General features: G+C 42.1%; 1 protein-coding gene across 1 annotated transcript in view; it reads left to right on the plus strand.

Annotated features, from left to right (window-relative positions):
- Positions 1-632: 632 nt before the first annotated feature.
- LOC134929569 (mycolipanoate synthase-like) overlaps positions 633-19284 on the plus strand; it is a 39733-nt gene continuing 21081 nt past the window's right edge. The window contains exons 1-5 of the mRNA XM_063925160.1: positions 633-678; positions 1787-1840; positions 2354-2507; positions 2848-3008; positions 12895-13098. Of these exons, the coding sequence (XP_063781230.1) occupies positions 633-678; positions 1787-1840; positions 2354-2507; positions 2848-3008; positions 12895-13098 (619 nt within the window). The remainder of the gene's footprint in view (positions 679-1786; positions 1841-2353; positions 2508-2847; positions 3009-12894; positions 13099-19284) is intronic.

Here is a 19284-nt window from a genome sequence, read left to right on the forward strand (position 1 = left end):
GTTGTTTTTATATGTTTAATATTTCAATATTTTAATAAATTGTTTTGTACTACTTTACTATCTTGCGCTCTCTTGTATAGTTACATAAGTATATTTATATCTATATTATATATAGCATATACAGTAGGAGTACTTGGATACCTCCAATGTTATTAATAGGAACCAGCATGGTTTCATGAGGTACAGGTCATGCCAAACTAACTTAATTAGCTTCTACAAGCAACTGAGCAAAAATCTTGACCAGGGTAACGCAGTAGATGTGGTCTATTTAGACTTTGCAAAAGCTTTTGACACAGTGCCTCACAGGAGGCTAATTTTCAAACTAAAGGGGGGTACTCACAGAGCGATATTCTAAGCAATCTGACTAGATTGCTTAGGATTTAACATTATCGTTCCGTGTGTACCCCCTACAGCGATAGCGATGCGCAGCCCCGCGCATCGCTATCGCTGGTGCTAGATTGGCCTGCATGCAGGCCAATCTAGCGGGTCGCTCACTTCACCCGCTGGGTGAAATGAGCGCCCCCTAGTCTCCCCCCGCATGCTCAGCACAGATTGCGCTGTGCTGAGCGGCGGGAGAGATGTGTGCTGAGCGGTTCGCTCAGCACACATCTCTCCCACATCGGCCCGTCTATATGGGCCTTAAGAGAGCTCAGCCTAGGAAACATCATTTGTACTTGGGTAAGTAATTGGCTAGATAATGGGGAACAGCGAGTTATGATTAATGGGATATTCTCCAACTGGGCCAAGTGTACTCAGTGAAATACCGCAAGGGTCAGTACTCAGGCCACTACTGTTTAATATATTTATTAATGACCTAGTAATAGGCCTAGAAAGCACGGTACAATTTTTGTCGATGACACCAAGCTATGTAGGGTAATTAGCTCAGCCAAGGATACAAAGTCCCTACAGAATGACTTACTTCAAATGGAAATTTGGGCAACTGAATGAAGAATGAGGTTTAACATAGAACAATTTCAAGTCATGCACTTTGGAACTAAAAATAACCATGCAACCTACAAATTAAATGGAGAGAACATAGGGGGAAGGGTAATAGAAAAAGATTTGGGGGTGCTCATTGACAATAATTTTAACAACAGTTCCCAATGTCAGAGTGCAGCAACAAAGGCAAATAAGGTTCTAGCATGCATGAAATGGGGAATTGAGACAAGTGTAATCCTACCATTATATAAATCTTTGGTACGGCCACACCTTTAATATTGTGTACAATTCTGGGCACCTCACTATAAAAAAGATATACTAAAGCTGGAAAGGGTTCAGAGACAAGCTACAAAATTGATAAAGGGGTTTGAGGCACTGGAATACGAGAAAAGGCTTACTAGGTTAAATATATTTACACTTGAAAAAAGACATCTAAGAGAAGACATTATTAATATATATAAATATATAAAGGGACAATAGATGGAGCTATCAGGGGATTTGTTTATTAAGAGATCTCTACATAGGACACATGGACACCCATTGAGGTTAGAGGAGAAAAAATGTCATACCCAAAGAAGGAAGGGGTTCCTCTCAGTAAGGGTAGTAAGGATCTGGAATTCTTTACCAGAGAAGGTCGTAATGGTGGACTCAGTCATTAAATTTAAAAATGGGTTAAATAAATTTCTAACTGAAAAAAATATCCAAGGATATAGCATTTAAAAAGACTGTATTGCATAACTACAGGTATATCTGGTTTTACAGAATAGTATAGGATCTAAATAAGGGTTGAACTCGATGGACAACTTGTCTTTTTTTAACCTTATAAACAATGTTACTATGTTACTAGGACTTCTCAGTTGTTATGCTTTTGCTAATGCAATTTGGAGGAATGTGGAAAAAGGTCAGTCACTCTCCTCGATAACAATGGACTACTGTACCACAGTATCTATGTTTGAATTAAAGACATTTACAAATGTACACATATATTTACATTGGGTGGTCTTCAGGCTGCCGACTGTCGGGATCACAGTATACCAGCGCCGGAATCCCGACAGCCGGCATACCGACAGGTATTCTCCCTCGTGGGGGTCCATGACCCCCGGAGGGAGAATAAATAGCGTGGCGCGCCACCGTGCCCGCAGCGTGGCAAGCGCAGTGAGCCCGCAAGGGGCTCATTTGCGCTCGCCATGCTGTCGGTATGCCGGCTGTCGGGCTCTTGGCGCCAATATGCTGGTCGCCGGAAGCCCGGCCGCAGGCATACCATACTACACCCATTTACATTGGCTATAAGGTGCACTGTGCCAGTAATATAAGTAAAAAATATTTTGTACACCACATTATAGGTTGAAGATTCATTATTATAGTTTAAAAAAATCTTGTTTTTTATTATGTAAACAATATTTTTACTGGACAGGTGAAGGAATCGATACTTTCTGGAAAGTGATTGTTGAAGGAATAAACTGTACAACAGAGATACCAAAGGAAAGATTTAACACCAACAGTTGGTATGATTCTAATCATAACAATCCAGGCAAAATATGCACCCATCGGGCAGCCCTTGTAGAGGGGTAAGTACCTTATGTTTAGAGTTAAGTATATATATATATATATATATATATATATATATTGTTTAGCATACAATTCCTCCAGATACAGGCTACGATATAAATGGATTGATTTAAAAAAAAAAAAACTGTTTTTTAAAGTAAGATACAAAGGACCAAGTTCTTAATTAAAAATACAGTATGGTAAATAAAGCAATTTCAAATTTACGTAAGATAAACATAAGGGAGATATATGCACACTATATACAGCAGGTGTCTATCCTAAAGTAATTGGGTGAGGTACTTCTATTTATCAGATGAATACACTGGTGAACTCTTTGTCAACTTTTGTTCTCTATTCTAGAATGAATGAATTTGACAACAATCTATTTAGAATCCATTCTTCAGAGACTGAGAATATGGACCCCCAGCAAAAACTACTACTGGAATGTACTTACAGGGCTCTGGAAAATGCAGGCTATCCAACAGAGACTATCAGTGGAAGCAAAACTGGGGTGTTTATAGGTAAGACGTATAATATATCAAACTGTGTTCAGAATTAGAAATGTCCTAGATGCAACCTAAGTTTTTTTCAGAACTTAAACTTCAATGTTACTTATACAGTCATACTGTATACTGTAAGACTCAAATTAGTGGGCATAAAGTAATTATGGTGGTTCACACATTAAGTTATCAAGGGCTAGGGGCATTGTAACGGAGGGGAGGGGGAGGGGACAAGAAACATGCTTACATGCACTCTCAGAGCTGCAGCCTCAATTAGGTGGTGGGAGCCGCTATGGAGGCCCCGGAGATCGCGATACCCAGGATATAGCCTGCAGTGCCCCTCCTTCCTCTCAGGGGTCCTGATGCTGGTGCTGTGTCTCCCTTCCCGGTGCTTTCATTGATATTATTGGGAGCAGCCTTCTGGATTGAGCTGCAGAAGCTGTGGTGGCCATCTTGGATAGCTCCACTGCCAGCACAAACAATATCTCTGCATTTCCTGGGCTTGCACCGTCTATAATAACAGGGACCAACACCTCCTGTGATACTCTGTGCTCCCTTATCCCTGTAACTATATAACCAGCCTTATTATCTGCAACAAGCCTGCTTTATTGGGTAACTGAATGAGATATCTCTTTCCTTGGCTTATATTTACAACATGGCCAAGTGACCTGGGTCGTCTATGATCTGACATGATCCAGACAAATAACATCTCTGCTGATCCTAAAATCACCTGCCCCCAGCCCGTGAATAAGGTTTGAATTTCAGTTGATTTTCTACAGTAAGGCATATTTTCTGCAGCTGAAGTCATCAATACCACTGAAGCTCTCTGTCTTCAGGTTTTGCCCCACTTTGTTACTACCTAATACACGTATTTTGCTGTTTCAGTCCAATTTTCATCTGGTGTCCTTACTCCCATGTCTTTCACGTGGCATTTCTCATATTAACTTTCCTAACGACTACTTTCCTATTTTATTCTCACCACTAGGTAGTACTCTTGTCTTATTTTCGGGATATTGATTTCTTTTAAGATGTAAGTTTTTTCACGCTTCTATAGTCACAGCCATTCTCTTTCTATTTTGACTGGACTCGGTGAGATCCTTGTTATGTCCGATTTTGACTATGCAATTTCCCTTGAACTACCCCAGAGCCCAGATAGCACAGATAGTACAGATTTTGACAATCTGTGCTTGAGATTTTGTCTATGTACGATTTTGACTAAGTGCCAATTTTGACTATACTTTGTACTAGATAGTACACTAGATTGTCAAGATTGACTTGCCTGTACAGTCTATCTAACCTTACGATACCGACCCCACGGGAGCGCGCATTGGGTTCGAATCTGTATTACAAGCTGCCTAACACCTTGAGATATGCACTAACTTTTCAGAAGATTTTGACTATATAGTCAAAATCTTACAGATTTATCTCACCGTGTATACACACCTTTGTATGTTTTTAAAGGGAGACCTCACACCTGATTCCGTCATGGATAAATTTGTTGCCCCGACTACTCTCAAAGTGCAACAGACCAGGGGTGGCGGCAAGAAAGGGGATGTGCCTACGGATTCTGCTGAAGAAACGGATCACGCTATTTCTGCGTGACCTTCACCACCCCCTTGTCCTATGATGAAATTGTCTGGGCTATAAGAGAAACCGTTGAACCTCTCCTACAAATACAAACAGATAAATTTATGGGTGCAGTAGTTAACCCAAAATCTCATATGACATATCTCTACCGCCAACTTTCTGAAAATTAAAATAGAATCGGCTATAATTTCCACAAGATTTCTGAATTAAATCAACAAGTCTCTGATTTATGGTACAGTTAAAGTTGATGGTCTCAAGAACACATCCATGTGTAACAATTTGCGGCTTGTGTGCCTTAAGGCAGGCATGTCCAAACTGCAGCCCTCCAGCTGTTGTGAAACTACATATCCCAGCATGCCCTGACACAGTTTTGCTGTCAGAGAATGCTAAAGCTGAGTCAGGGCATGCTGGGATGTGTAGTTTCTCAACAGCTGGAGGGCTGCAGTTTGGACATGCCTGCCTTAAGGAATCTGTTACGGCTCCTGACCTCACAATTGGGCAGATGTATTAAGCCTGGAGAAGGCATAAAGAAGTGATATAATGGTGATAAGTGCAAGATGATAACGCACCAGCCAATCAGCTCCAATATGTAAATTGACAGCTATGAGCTGATTGGCTGGTGCCTTATCGCCTTGCACTTATCACTGCTTTATCACTTATTTATGCCTTCTCCAGGCTTAATACATCTGCCCCTAAGTTCCTTGTCGCCGATCTTCCTGAATTATTGGGTATTGCTTTGGAATTGTTGTCTCTGGAAATTGAACAGGCCATCGTTTAGGCCCTTTCCGGCATTCTAATGCTTCCAGACTAAGGGCTGTAATATTTAAATGCTTGAACTTTTGTTACAACAATCTTATCTGGCCCACTGCAAAACAAAAAGGGACTATTCATTGAGATTGTCAGCACCTTCATCTTTTTCAAGACTATTCAGCGGAAGTCTCCAGATCCCACCGAAACATGCCGCCCATTTGCTCAAAGCTGATCAAAAAGGGCATTAAATTTGCTCTCCCTTTCCAAGCTAGAATCTGGATCTTTACTCCACATGGCTCAAAAGATTTCACGGATGTGTTGGATACCCAAGTTTTTTTTTACAGGAGTCTAAGCAGGATTCAAATTCACCTCCAATGAGTCAGAATGACTTTGTTGTGACTGTTAGTGCCTTTCCAGATCTGGACCGAGGGTATGTTAAACCATTTCATTTTTGCTTATTATTTGATACTACTACTTCTTCCGGTATATTAATGTCTTTACAATTTGTAACTTATATTAGGGGGTGGAGGAAGCCTTAGCCTTACTAACATGATGAGCTCGTTCAAATGCTCCCGCAGTTGCTTGATGATATTTTTGACAGCAAGGTTATTATTACGTTTTGTCTAGTCATTTGCAATTCTATTTCAGTTCTTGTAACTGTCTGTGACTAATATGTTGCTTTTCTGTCTACTTGAAACTTAATGTTCCCGACTGTTTTTCCCCATGCTTTTCCATTTCCCCACTACTACTGGACCTGGTACAGTATTATTAATTTTTCCCTCTCACCGCTCTGTTTACTCTGTATTTTGAATGTAATGATATCACGTGTCGCATCTGGTATTTCCCTCGTTTATTGTTTTTCTTGTTGATTTCTGCCCTGCCTGGTGTAGCTATGTTTAGAGGGTGGATTGCAAAAGGGATTTATGAAGGATTCCTGGGTTTCCTTTCTATCAACTATTTTTACATGGCCTCACACCTTAGATTTTGAATGTGGAATGTCCGAAGCATACACTCCCCGATAAAACACAGGCGAATTCTGACATATCTCAATAAAATCAAAGCTGATGTCACCTATCTTCAAGAAACACACTTAACTCCCCCTGAACATCATACATTAAATATGATGCATCAGCGAGTATTGGCCTCCTGTTCTTATACTTATAAGGCCCGTAAGTAGCTATATTACTTTGCAAAGGTGTATTATACACTGTTTACTCTGCTGTTATTGACCCATAAGGCCGTTACCTTATTGCGGATGTTAGTTTGGATGGGATGAGGTACCCTTTGTGCAATGTTTTTCATTCTATTTTAGATGGTCACCCCTCCTCTTTACATTTTAATTCAGCTATTGTTAAAGCACTACCAAAGCCCGGTAGAGACCCTTTACTATCTTCATCTTATAGGCCCATATCATTACTTAATGTAGACTTTAAGATATTAACTAAACTATTTGCAGAGGGTTAAAATGATCCTCCCGTCTATAATACATCATAGTCAAACAGGTTTATTTGGGGCCGGGGTTCGGTCAGAAATATCAGGAAGGTTCTTACTGTCCTCCAATCTATCACTGATTCCTGACTGGATGATCCCAGGTTCCTTTTATCTTTAGATGCTGAGAAAGCCTTTGATTTGGTAACCTGGGACAGTGGCACACCCAGGGGGGGTTTCCAAGCACCCAGAAACCCCCCTCCACCAAAAAATAATAATTTTTTTTTGCCGTATGAGTACAGGTTGAGTATCCCATATCCAAATATTCCGAAATACGGAATATTCCGAATTACGGAATTTTTTTAGTGAGAGTGAGATAGTGAAACCTTTGTTTTTTGATGGCTCAATGAACACAAACTTTGTTTAATACACAAAGTTATTAAAAATATTGTATTAAATGACCTTCAGGCTGTGTGTACAAGGTGTATATGAAACATAAATGAATTGTGTGAATGTACACACACTTTGTTTAATGCACAAAGTTATTAAAAATATTGGCTAAAATGAACTTCAGGCTGTGTGTATAAGGTGTATATGAAACATAAATGCATTCTGTGCTTAGACTTGGGTCCCATCGCCATGATAACTCATTATGGTATGCAATTATTCCAAAATACGGAAAAATCCGATATCCAAAATTCTTCCGGTCCCAAGCATTTTGGATAAGGGATACTCAACCTGTATTATTAATGTGCAATTTGTGCATACATAAAAACACATGTATATACATACATACTGTACATACATATAAACACACACACATATGATATAAATACATGCATACAGTATATATATACGTGTACTGTATGTGTGTGTGTGTGTGTGTGTGTGTGTGTGTGTGTGTGTGTGTGTATATGTGTATATATATATATATGCATGTTTAATATGCTATGTGTATATGTATATGTATATGTATATATATATGTATGTATATATATGTGTATATATATATATATATATATATATACACACACACACACACACACAGACAGACTAGTTTTACGGACCCAGCATATACTGGGTCACCTCAATCCCCACCCCCGTGCTTGACTCCACCCAGTTCTGGAAACCCCCCCATGCAAATCCTGTGTTTACCACTGTAGGATCATCTGTTTGAGACTGTGCCATTTTGGTCTCCCTCCTCTTTTTGTTGATATTGTGACTTCTCTATATTCTTCTCCATCTACTCAAGTCCTCACTAATAAATACTTCTCCCCATCCTTTATTTTATATTCAAACGGGCATGAGACAAGGCTGGCCACTGTCCCCACTTCTGTTTGCGGCGGCACTCGAACCCTTAGCAATAATCGTGAGGCAAAGTTCTTCCTTTAGGGAAATAAACATCAGAGACCATGAATGTAAAGTATCCTTATTTGTGGATGATATGTTATCTATTATGCTCTATCCCAGATATTCGGACAATTATTTCGATATTTACTTCTTTCGCGGGATATTGCAAAAACTTGGAAAAATCAGAACTACTCCCCATTAATGCTACCTCTTTTCTTTCCTCCCATCCCAACATAGCCTCTTTTTTTATGGTCACGTCTAATAAACTTAAATATTTTGGTATCTATATTTCCTCTAAACTCTTGTTATTTTATTGTAACAATTTCACACCACTAATAAACAAGCTGCAGTCCCAACTTCTTTGTTGGAAAGACCTTAAGTTATCCTTACTAAGTCGAGTTGTAGTAATTAAAACATAGTGTTCCCTAAATTAGCATACCTGTTACAGATGTTACCAGTCACACTATCGAGAGCTGATATTCTCCATTGCACTCAGATCTTTTCACAATTTATTTGGCATTATCTCAAACCCAGAATGAACCGCGCCCGTACTTACCTCCCATAAACTAAAGGTGGTCTCAGTGTCCCTCACATAATAGCATTTGCAAAATCCGCTTTGTTCCACTATGCGGCAGATTGGTTATTCCATACTGATCTTTATACTAACCCTGCACTAGAACAGCGGTGGCCAACCCGCATGCGGCTCGATGCGCTCCTGGCCACCGCTGCCCGACACACCAGACTCGCAGCAGCAGGTCTCCAGCGGCAGTGTGTATCTTCAATTCTGCGGCGGCCCGTGAGCCAATCAGAGATCGCGGACCGGCAGCTAAGGCTCCTGATTGGCTGCCGGTCCGCGAGCTCTGATTGGCTCACAGGCCGGCGCCGAATTGAAGATACACAGCGCCGCCGGAGACGGAGGGGTAGGAGAGGCGCGCGCTGCGCTCTCCTTCCCCTCACAGCAGCATGGTAAGCAGCACTGTTTTTTTTGGGGGGGAGTGAGGCACTGTGGCGGCATATGTATCAGCACTGGGGGCATGTGTATCTGCACTGTGGGGGCATATGAGGCACTGTGGGGGCATGTGTATCTGCACTGGGGGCATATGAGGCACTGTCTGTGGGCATATCTGGCACTGTGGGGGCATGTGTACCTGCACTGGGGCATATCTGCACTGGAGCATATCTGGCACTGTGTGGGCATTTCTGGCACTGTATGTGCATGTGTATCTGCACTGGGGGCATATGAGGCACTGTGGGGGCATGTGTATCTGCACTGGGAGCATATCTAGCACTGTGGGGGCATGTGTACCTGCACTGGGGCATATCTGCACTGGGGCATATCTGGCACTGTGTGGGCATATCTGGCACTGTATGGGCATTTGTATCTGCACTGGGGCATATCTGGCACTATGTGGGCATATCTGGCACTGTATGGGCATGTGTATCTGCACTGGGGCATATCTGGCACTGTGTGGGCATATCTGGCACTGTATGGGCATGTGTATCTGCACTGGGGGCATATCTGGCACTGGGGGATATCTGGCACTGTGTGGGCATATCTGGCACTGGGGGCATATCTGGCACTGTGGGAGGCACTATGGGGACATGTGTATCTGCATCGGGGGCATATCTGGCACTGTGGGACATATCTGGCACTGTGGGAGGCACTGTGGGGACATGTGTATCTGCATTGGGGGCATATCTGGCACTGTGGGGGCATATCTGGCACTGGGGGCGTATATGTATCTGGCACGGGGGGCATATATTTATCTGGCACTGTGGTGGCACCCATTTTTTGGCATTTTTATATGTATGTGGCACTGTACAACATGACTAAACAGGGTTATGACACAAGGTCACACTCCTACAAACATCATACCGAAAGGTGTGTGCACAAAAATGGGGCATGGCTTTGTGACAACTAGGCCACACCCCCATTTTTGCACGCGCGCCTTAGGTGCGCGCATGATAGTGGCTCTTGCACTTGCCTATGGATCTTTTCTGGCTCTTTGCCTCCGACTGGTTGGCCACCCCTGCACTAGAAGAAGCCCTCTTCTATCCATTTGCCCCCAGCAGCTTTATTACATACACCTAGATCTCAACTCCCAGCCCACATGCACTTTAATATCCTTTTTTGGGACACATATAAAGCTTGGCTTAATACTCGCACAAGTCTTGAGCGTAACCCTTACTCTTCTCCTCATATACCTCTATTGGGAAACCCAACCTTTGCTCTTCTCTAGACATTGCAGCCTAAAAAATTTGGTTTCAAAAAGGCATCATGTCTGTTAAAGATGTTTTTGACCCTGGTGGTAATCTTCTGTCTTCACGGTACTACAAAGCAGATTTAATCTACCCCGCTCACATTTTTTTTTTATGTTTTTGTAAGTCCGACATTATGTTCAATCTTTAGAAAATCCCTTAGTACCTCTACAGCCCCTGGATACCCTAATTATGATATTTTCTATATGTCAGTTACTTACATTTAGGATATGTCATCTTTACTCCTACCTAATTGAACCAACTGCAAATACTTGGTCCTCTATTTCACAGACATGGAACTCAGATCTTCTAGACTTCCACGCTCTCCTCAATCATTTGGATAGAATTTTACCTTGTCTTAAATCAGCTCAGTTACAGGAAGTACACCTTAGGATATTGAATCAAACATATTTATCTCCAGCTCATAGAAAACATTTTGTGCCTTCTGATACAGGTGATTGTATTGTGTGGTCAATCTGATGCATCGCTTTCCCATAACTTGTAGTTCTGTGGCAAAATTAGTAGATTCTGGAATAAAATTTAGAATTACTTAAACTCTACACTTAATCATTGTTTGACTAAGAATGTTGCATCTTTTCTTTTTGCAGACTTTGGGGAATGGGAAATAGATGTATCTATTGCTTCCAGGAAACTCTTACTGACAGTCATGGTTTCGGTGGTCAAGCATTTTTATACTCAAACATTTTATCTCACATTCATCTCCCACTTTATCTGTATGGAAGATTGCGGTACTAGATGTGCTTTACCATGAACGATGTATGGCCACCTATGACATTAACAAGGAGGTTCTGTCTTTCTCTAAAAAATGGGGAGCATATATTGATCGTTCACCCACCCAAACAAAAACTTATATATGGAAGGTGTTGAACATACTGAATGGTTCCTGCTCTGTCAGATCACTTAATCCGTTCCCACCCTAGATCTTTTTAAATGTGCTGTTTTATGTACATCCCCATCCACTGAAAATACTGTTTTTGATGTATCAGACATTCAGGGTTGCCTGTCCTGTTGTCACTGTTATTACTTTTATCACTGTCTGTACTGTTTCAAGAAGCAACACATGGTTAATGTTCTTCCATATGATTGATCATATTAATACTCAAATTATTTATGTGACAGTTATTATTATATGCCATATAGTGGTACTCTCCTGTCTCCTCTTTTTTTCTCTGTTTTTTTTTCTCTTATCTTTCCTATTTTCTATTTTCTACTTTACTTTTCTTGATACGATTGTATTATTTCTATTTTACCTTTGAACAAAAAAAATTCTAAAAATATCAGCAATGTTTTTTTTTAATTGTCGGGATGTGATATTGTTACATGTTTTGCTATTGGTTGCGTATGCCCTCCTGTCCCCCCTGTGTTAAAATGCCCCTCCCCCCATGAAGCGGCTCTGCAATTATTTTCTTTTTTAAATATTTTAATATGAATTGGTGATGTCACTCCCACTTTAAGCCACGCTCCCACCCCTTACCGGGGACCGGCGTGGCTATCTACACCTCTGTCCTTTGCAATGGTCTAAGAACTCATACTTCCGGTTAAGCCTCTATCTCGTCCTCTCGCTCTAACTGCTGTGGACAGAAGTCACATCTCCAAAGGAACTGTGTCTCATATAATCCATGACATTGTACTGCGGTTGCCCTGGCTTCAACTTCCCAACCTATGAATTGAATGGTCCACCTTGCTGTTAGCAAGCTGGAGCCCATCTTATTTTCAGACCTGCTTACAATGTGCTGTGCTTCTCAAGTCTTCTGATATCAAGTGCCCTAGTTACCCTAGTGCCCAGAATTACAGCGCTGTCGGCTGAGAGGAGGAGGCCCAGACGGAGCCTGCACACTAGCTTCTTTCTCTCTAGATTCGCCACTGGCTTCGCTGTTTGAAATACTACATCAAATCAACAGTTTGCATCCATATTTTATCCATCAGGATTCTCTGACATGGGCTGTGTGTTATTAAAGGTGCATACAAAGCAGAACTCAAGATCTTTGGCCCTACTCCATTCTAGGTTGGAACCAATGAGCCACATGTTTTTATAAATAGTAATATTAATAATTTGTTTTAGTGGAGTAAGTGGGTGGCATTTTAAAATATATTTTACCATTAGCAGTCTTTTCTCTATGGGCACTATCATAGTGTCAAATTGCCATGGGTTGCTATGCAGTAGTGTGCATTGTAACCCAACAATGGCATTAGATTGGTGTTGTGTATAGCCAACACTTGCACAGTAACAAGTGAAGTCAGAATGCACAGATTGGGATCAACCATGAATTCACCTTCCAATTTCAGATAGCTACCATTCATATTACAAGTATTGGAACCATGATAGAGTAAGTACCAATAAATGAAATTAAAAAACTGCTGTAGAGAGCCATTGAGGATGTTCATAATAGCTGTTATTTCAGAAAAATATTTACCCACATATTAGGATTAAAACAATGTTTGCAGGCTAAAACTGTAGAGAGGATTAGGCCCAAAACTGCTCCATATTTACGCATCACATCTTCTTTTGTAGGTCTTATGAATAGAGATGCTGACAGTATCTATAATAATTCACCTGCTAACATCAATCATTTTAATGGAACTGGGACCTCGGCATGCATAGCAGCAAATAGGATATCATATTGCTTCAACTTCACTGGGCCATCCCTTTCAATTGATACTGCCTGTTCCTCATCCCTTGTTGCATTACACTATGCCTGCCAAGCCATCAGACAAGGTATATGGCACAATTTATTATATCTGTCTATACATCTATTTACCTTATATCTGTCCATATACCTACCTTCTATCTCTATCAACCTCATATCTAACTGTCTATCTCGTATCAATCTGTCTACCTCCTATCTTTCAACCACTCTTTATCTCTCTCTCTCTCTCTCTCTCTCTCTCTCGCCCTCTATCTTATATTTATCTAAGGGAAGGGCTAGATGGGCCAAGTGGTTCTTATCTGCCGTCACATTTTCTGTGCCTATGTATCTATGTGTTCAGGGGCATATTAACAAAGGAGGAGGTCCACGTGCAACCTCCTCCATCCGGGTCTCCTCCTCTGTACCTTGTGCCCGGCAGAGCAATAGAGTATGAGCACTAGAGGGGCACAGACTTTTTAGCACATGCGCAAATCTCTGGGAAAACGGTGCGTCTGGCATTCTCCAAGATATTTTCTTACTGCGCATACGCAAATCTCTGATAAAATTGCCATCGTACCATTTACCCGGAAATTTGTGGAGAGATGGTATCGCTGGCGGGGGATTCTGCAGAGGTGAGTATTGAAAAAATAGGTGCAGGACGTGCGGTGTGGGCCCCCTGGGCACCCACTGCACCCATTATAAGTTTGCAACTGCGTTAGTAAATAAAAAGAGGAATGACAGTGACAGTACGGGGAGATATACTGCAGTATGGGGAATATATATATATATATACAGTTTTATATATATATATATATATATATATATTCAGCATGTAGGCGGCACTCACGGCATGAAATAAAACAACAAACGCAAGTCTGGGTTGCAAAATCAACGTTTCAATGTTAAGTGAACATTTTCGTGAATCCTGACGAAAATGTTCACTTAACATTGAAACGTTGATTTTGCAACCCAGACTTGCGTCTGTTGTTTTATTTCATGCCGTGAGTGCCGCCTACATGCTGGATATATTATTGGACACAGCGCTTGCTGTAACCATTGGAAGGCACCGGCTATTTTCTTTACTTCAACCCCAGCTGAGGATACAGTGAGTGCCGTGCAACAAGCATTGATATATATATATATATATATATATCAGCGTCTGCAGTGCTGACCACATAGTACAGGGGGGTGCAGGAGCTGCAGCTGCTGCTGTATCTATCTATAAATATATATTTCTGCACTGGGTGCACTGCGCTCACAGAGGTATCATACTGTAACTAAAACAAGCAGACAAAGCGGCACTCCAAGCTTGACAACAAATCCACTACGGCAGCATTATGGTGATCAGCATTTATTATACAGCATTTTCATCAGAGTGAAGTAAAAACAGGAAACATCTTTCTTATATAACTATAAGACACCTGGTGAATGCCATTCCCAGGGGCGGGACCACACTCAGTCAGTGGTGCATTGAGGGTGACGTCATCAGCGCAGCTTGATTATCACCTATGCTCCCCATTGGTAGCGTAAGTTCATCCCAGTCACCCGGAGACAAGTTGGAGTTTGGTGCCCACCCCCCTCAAAAATCAAAAAGGTAAAACAAATGTGGTGTGTCTTTGTGTGTTACTGTGTGTGTGTATAAACACACACAACTTACATAATTATATAGAGCTCTAAGCTGGTCTACGAGACCGGAGCCCACAGTAAATTGGTAGGACTCCAGTTATGCTTTATGACATTGGCTGGTGGGTCAGGTTCAAACTCACAAGATTCAGCCATCTGCAGCATGCAGAATCGGTGTTCCCCGGTGGGTCCCATCTCACAGTCCAACAGCAGTGGCATGTACACTGTAACTTGCTGCAGCGCAGGCTGAGCAGTGCTAGGCGGGAGCCATCTTGTCCCCTATTCAAGGTGTTAGCAGTGCTCCTGGGACAGAGCTGATTAACTCTGCAGCAGTAGCAGCGGGTGCGCCACAGAGCTTTGTTGTAAGAGCCAGTGACGTGCGGTGGGGTGAGACAGGTGAGGCAGAGCCTTTCCTGTCATACTAACGCCAGTTTTGACTGTATAAAGTATATGAAAAATACAAAGAATATGTTTGAAATATCTTTTTTGCATTATTCTAATAATTTTTGTAGCCAAAACTCTGGAGTAAAAAGTCTACGGCAGGTGAGGCAGTGCCTCACCTGGCTAACTTTTCCGCACATCTCTGATTAAAACTCACCAAATTTCCAGGAGTTTATACTACTGCACCTGTGTATAATGCCCAGATGTACGCTTTGGCTTATATATTGCGTGTAAATCTGGCTCTGGTACTAGCTAGTGCCTCCTGAGCTTTTTAGCTCACCGCACGTCCCTGGTAAGAGCAGCGGTCACATTTGGATCCCGCTGTGAACCACACAGGTGGTGCCATGTAGTATAGTAAATCTATGTCATATATAAACTTCTCTTGGCTTATATAAATATATATATGTTAACTTTTGTGAGAATTTATGTGTAATGTCAAAAACCGTCCGCATTTATGCTAACAACAAACCTTAATTTACTGCTCATCTTAAGCAGTTACGCCTTGCTAAGGAAGAGGCGCACAGGAGTGGGGATAAAATCAGGTATAGACAGTCCAGGAATACTCTTTCTAGGGAGATCAGTGCAGCAAAAAAACACTACGCCGACAAGCTTGTGACCAAATTCTCAACCAACGACCCTCGGTCGATGTGGAAGGGCCTGAAGGCTGCCACCAACTACAAGGGCCCCACTTCCTGCTCTGGCTCTAGCCAGCAGCTAGCAGAGGAACTGAATGTTTTCTACTGCACATTTGAAAAGTCCCTTGATGCAAGCGACACTTCGGCTCATTCTGATGAAGCATTGGTTGCTAGGCGGACACCCCCCCTAGCCCACAGGGTACCATGCCCACTCTTCAGGTGGAGGCAGCTGAAGTAGCAAAGCTGTTTAGAAGGTTGAAGCCCAGGAAGGCATCAGGACCAGATGGTGTGTCTCCGTCTGCTCTTAAAACATGTTCTGAACAGCTGGCCCTGGTCTTCACAGCCATTTTCAAGTCGCTTGAAAATTCTCGCTCATTATTCCAGTGCCAAAGAAATCTTCCTCTTCTGGTAATTTGAATATTAACAGACCAGTAGCGCTAACATCGGTGGTGATGAAGACGTTGGAGCGTCTGGTACTGGCTCAGCTGCAGTCCACAGCAGGCATCCTCCTAGACCCTCTTCAGTTCGCCTATAGGGCAAACAGATCAGCAGAAGACGCAGTGAATCTGGGTCTGCACTTCATTATGCAGCATTTGGATTCGCCAGGCATCTATGCGAGGGTCCTGCTTGTGGTCTTCAGCTCTGCATTCAACACCATTATTCCTGGTATTCTTCAGTCTAAATTGCGCAGCTCAGGAGTTCCAGAAACGTTGTGTGCCTGGGTGGGGAATAGAACAGATAAAGAGCAGCGGGTCAAGATGGGGAAATTCATCTCTGGTGTTCGGTCGACAATCACGGACTTACCTGGGTATTTATTCAGGAACAGACACCAATTGGTCTGACTACATACAGAAATATGAACTAAATGAGGTGCATGTATTTTCTACTTAATTCTGAGGAGAGAAATTACCATTTTTAAGTGGTTTTATTGTTTTTTACATAATAAATTGTTATATTACTATATCATTGTCAATTCCAATCACTTCTTCATTAGCAATGTTGTAACTGTGGTGGAATCCTTCAGATTCCTGGGCTCCACAATCTCCAAGGATCCGAGGTGGAACTCTAATATAGATGGCATTGTGGGGAAAGCCCAGCAGAGACTGTACTTCTTACGCCAACTTAGGAAGTTTAAACTGCCACAGGAACTTCTGATCCTTTTCTACTCTCAATTTTACAATCTGTTCTCTGCACCTCAATAATAGTGTGGTTTGGCTCTGCCTCAATCCACGACAGAAACAGGGTACAACAAGTTGTAAGGGCAGTGGAAAAAATCATAGGGACGAATCTCCTGGCAGTCGTGGATATTTATCAGGCAAGGGTCAAGAAGCGAGCGGGGAGGATCATCGGTGACCACTCCCACCCTGCCCATGACCTGTTCCGGATGCTGCCGTCGGGCAGACGGTACAGCTCGAGGCTCGTGACAACAGCCAGGCACAGAAACAGCTTCTTTCCTCAGGCAACGAACTTGGTCAATTCAGCAAACACTTAGTCATATTTACAAATTCGCTCTGTACTTAACTCATGTACTCAAACTATCCTTCATGTGTTCTCCTTCCTCCATGTTTCTTGTCGTATGTCATATTCTGTGTGGGAGCTGTGGTTATCGGAAACAAATTCCTTGTATATTATGTACTGATATACTTGCCAATAAACGGATTCTGATTCTAAATGCTTAGAAGAAATAAATACAGATAATCTAGCTACTATTACTTAAAGAAATTACATGGTACCTGAAGGATAACATCCAGGACATAAATGCAAGGTAAGTATCAATGACGTATCTGCAATAAAGTACAGTATATATGCAGAATTAGCCAAAACAGGGTATCTTATATTACATACCTGTACTATCCAAAGAAATACAAGACTATAAAAAGAAAAGCAAAAGAAGATTCTAAACTACAGTATCCACATAATGACCAAACCAATAATTCATAAAGTACTTACTAGTTAAGATGAGATTGTTCATTGAGTCCTTTGCACGCATTGTTAAGCTATTTAACACCCATTTTGTTTAATAAACCACTGTTCATGAGTGATTTAGAACCCCATATCTTCACATTGGGTTCTTCAGGAAGCTGAAGCATTGTAACTGTTCCCTTTCCTGCACCAGTTCTCTATAGCAGAGATACACAATGATATCAGATCATCCAGGAATGTTGCAGCTCTCCGGACTCCAGTTCATCTTTAATTCTCTCAGAAAGGCCTTGCATAAATTTGGCATTCCACCTAAGTTTGGAGGCAAGAGTTCAGGATACCTGATGCTGTGGAGGACACCCATCTGGGTTCGTCAGAAACTTTTCTGAAATTTAGTCTTATTATTGACAAGCAGATCATTTCTCTACCACAGCAGGGAAGCCCATCCTAGGCCCTGTGCGGACAGCAAGGAAATTATGTATGCCATCTTAGTCCTCTCGGAAGAAAACGTTGCGGCCTGGACATGAACCACAGTAACCATGGCATACCATCAAACATAGGCATTAGAAAATAGAACACCACAATGAAAAGCCCATCTGGTTACATCATCTTATCTATATATAATATTATAGGCTACGGATTTAACAAGGTCTACAAGGTATCAAATAAATTCCCCTCAAATAACACAATATTTTTCATATAAAGCAATAAAGATCACAAAAAAATAAGATTTTACTTACCGATAAATCTATTTCTCGTAGTCCGTAGTGGATGCTGGGGACTCCGTCAGGACCATGGGGAATAGCGGCTCCGCAGGAGACAGGGCACAAAAATAAAGCTTTAGGATCAGGTGGTGTGCACTGGCTCCTCCCCCTATGACCCTCCTCCAAGCCTCAGTTAGGATACTGTGCCCGGACGAGCGTACACAATAAGGAAGGATATTGAATCCCGGGTAAGACTCATACCAGCCACACCAATCACACCGTACAACTTGTGATCTGAACCCAGTTAACAGTATGACAAACGTAGGAGCCTCTGAACAGACGGCTCACAACAATAACAACCCGATTTTTTTGTAACAATAACTATGTACAAGTATTGCAGACAATCCGCACTTGGGATGGGCGCCCAGCATCCACTACGGACTACGAGAAATAGATTTATCGGTAAGTAAAATCTTATTTTCTCTGACGTCCTAAGTGGATGCTGGGGACTCCGTCAGGACCATGGGGATTATACCAAAGCTCCCAAACGGGCGGGAGAGTGCGGATGACTCTGCAGCACCGAATGAGAGAACTCCAGGTCCTCTTTAGCCAGGGTATCAAATTTGTAGAATTTTACAAACGTGTTCTCCCCCGACCACGTAGCTGCTCGGCAGAGTTGTAATGCCGAGACCCCCCGGGCAGCCGCCCAGGATGAGCCCACTTTCCTTGTGGAATGGGCCTTGACAGATTTTGGTTGTGGCAAGCCTGCCACAGAATGTGCAAGTTGAATTGTGCTACAAATCCAACGAGCAATCGTCTGCTTAGAAGCAGGAGCACCCAGCTTGTTGGGTGCATACAATATAAACAGCGAGTCAGACTTTCTGACTCCAGCCGTTCTTGAAATATATATTTTCAATGCCCGGACCACGTCCAACAACTTGGAATCCTCCAA

This window comes from Pseudophryne corroboree, chromosome 5 (assembly GCF_028390025.1).
Source record: "Pseudophryne corroboree isolate aPseCor3 chromosome 5, aPseCor3.hap2, whole genome shotgun sequence".
In the NCBI taxonomy this organism is placed as follows: Eukaryota; Metazoa; Chordata; class Amphibia; order Anura; family Myobatrachidae; genus Pseudophryne; species Pseudophryne corroboree.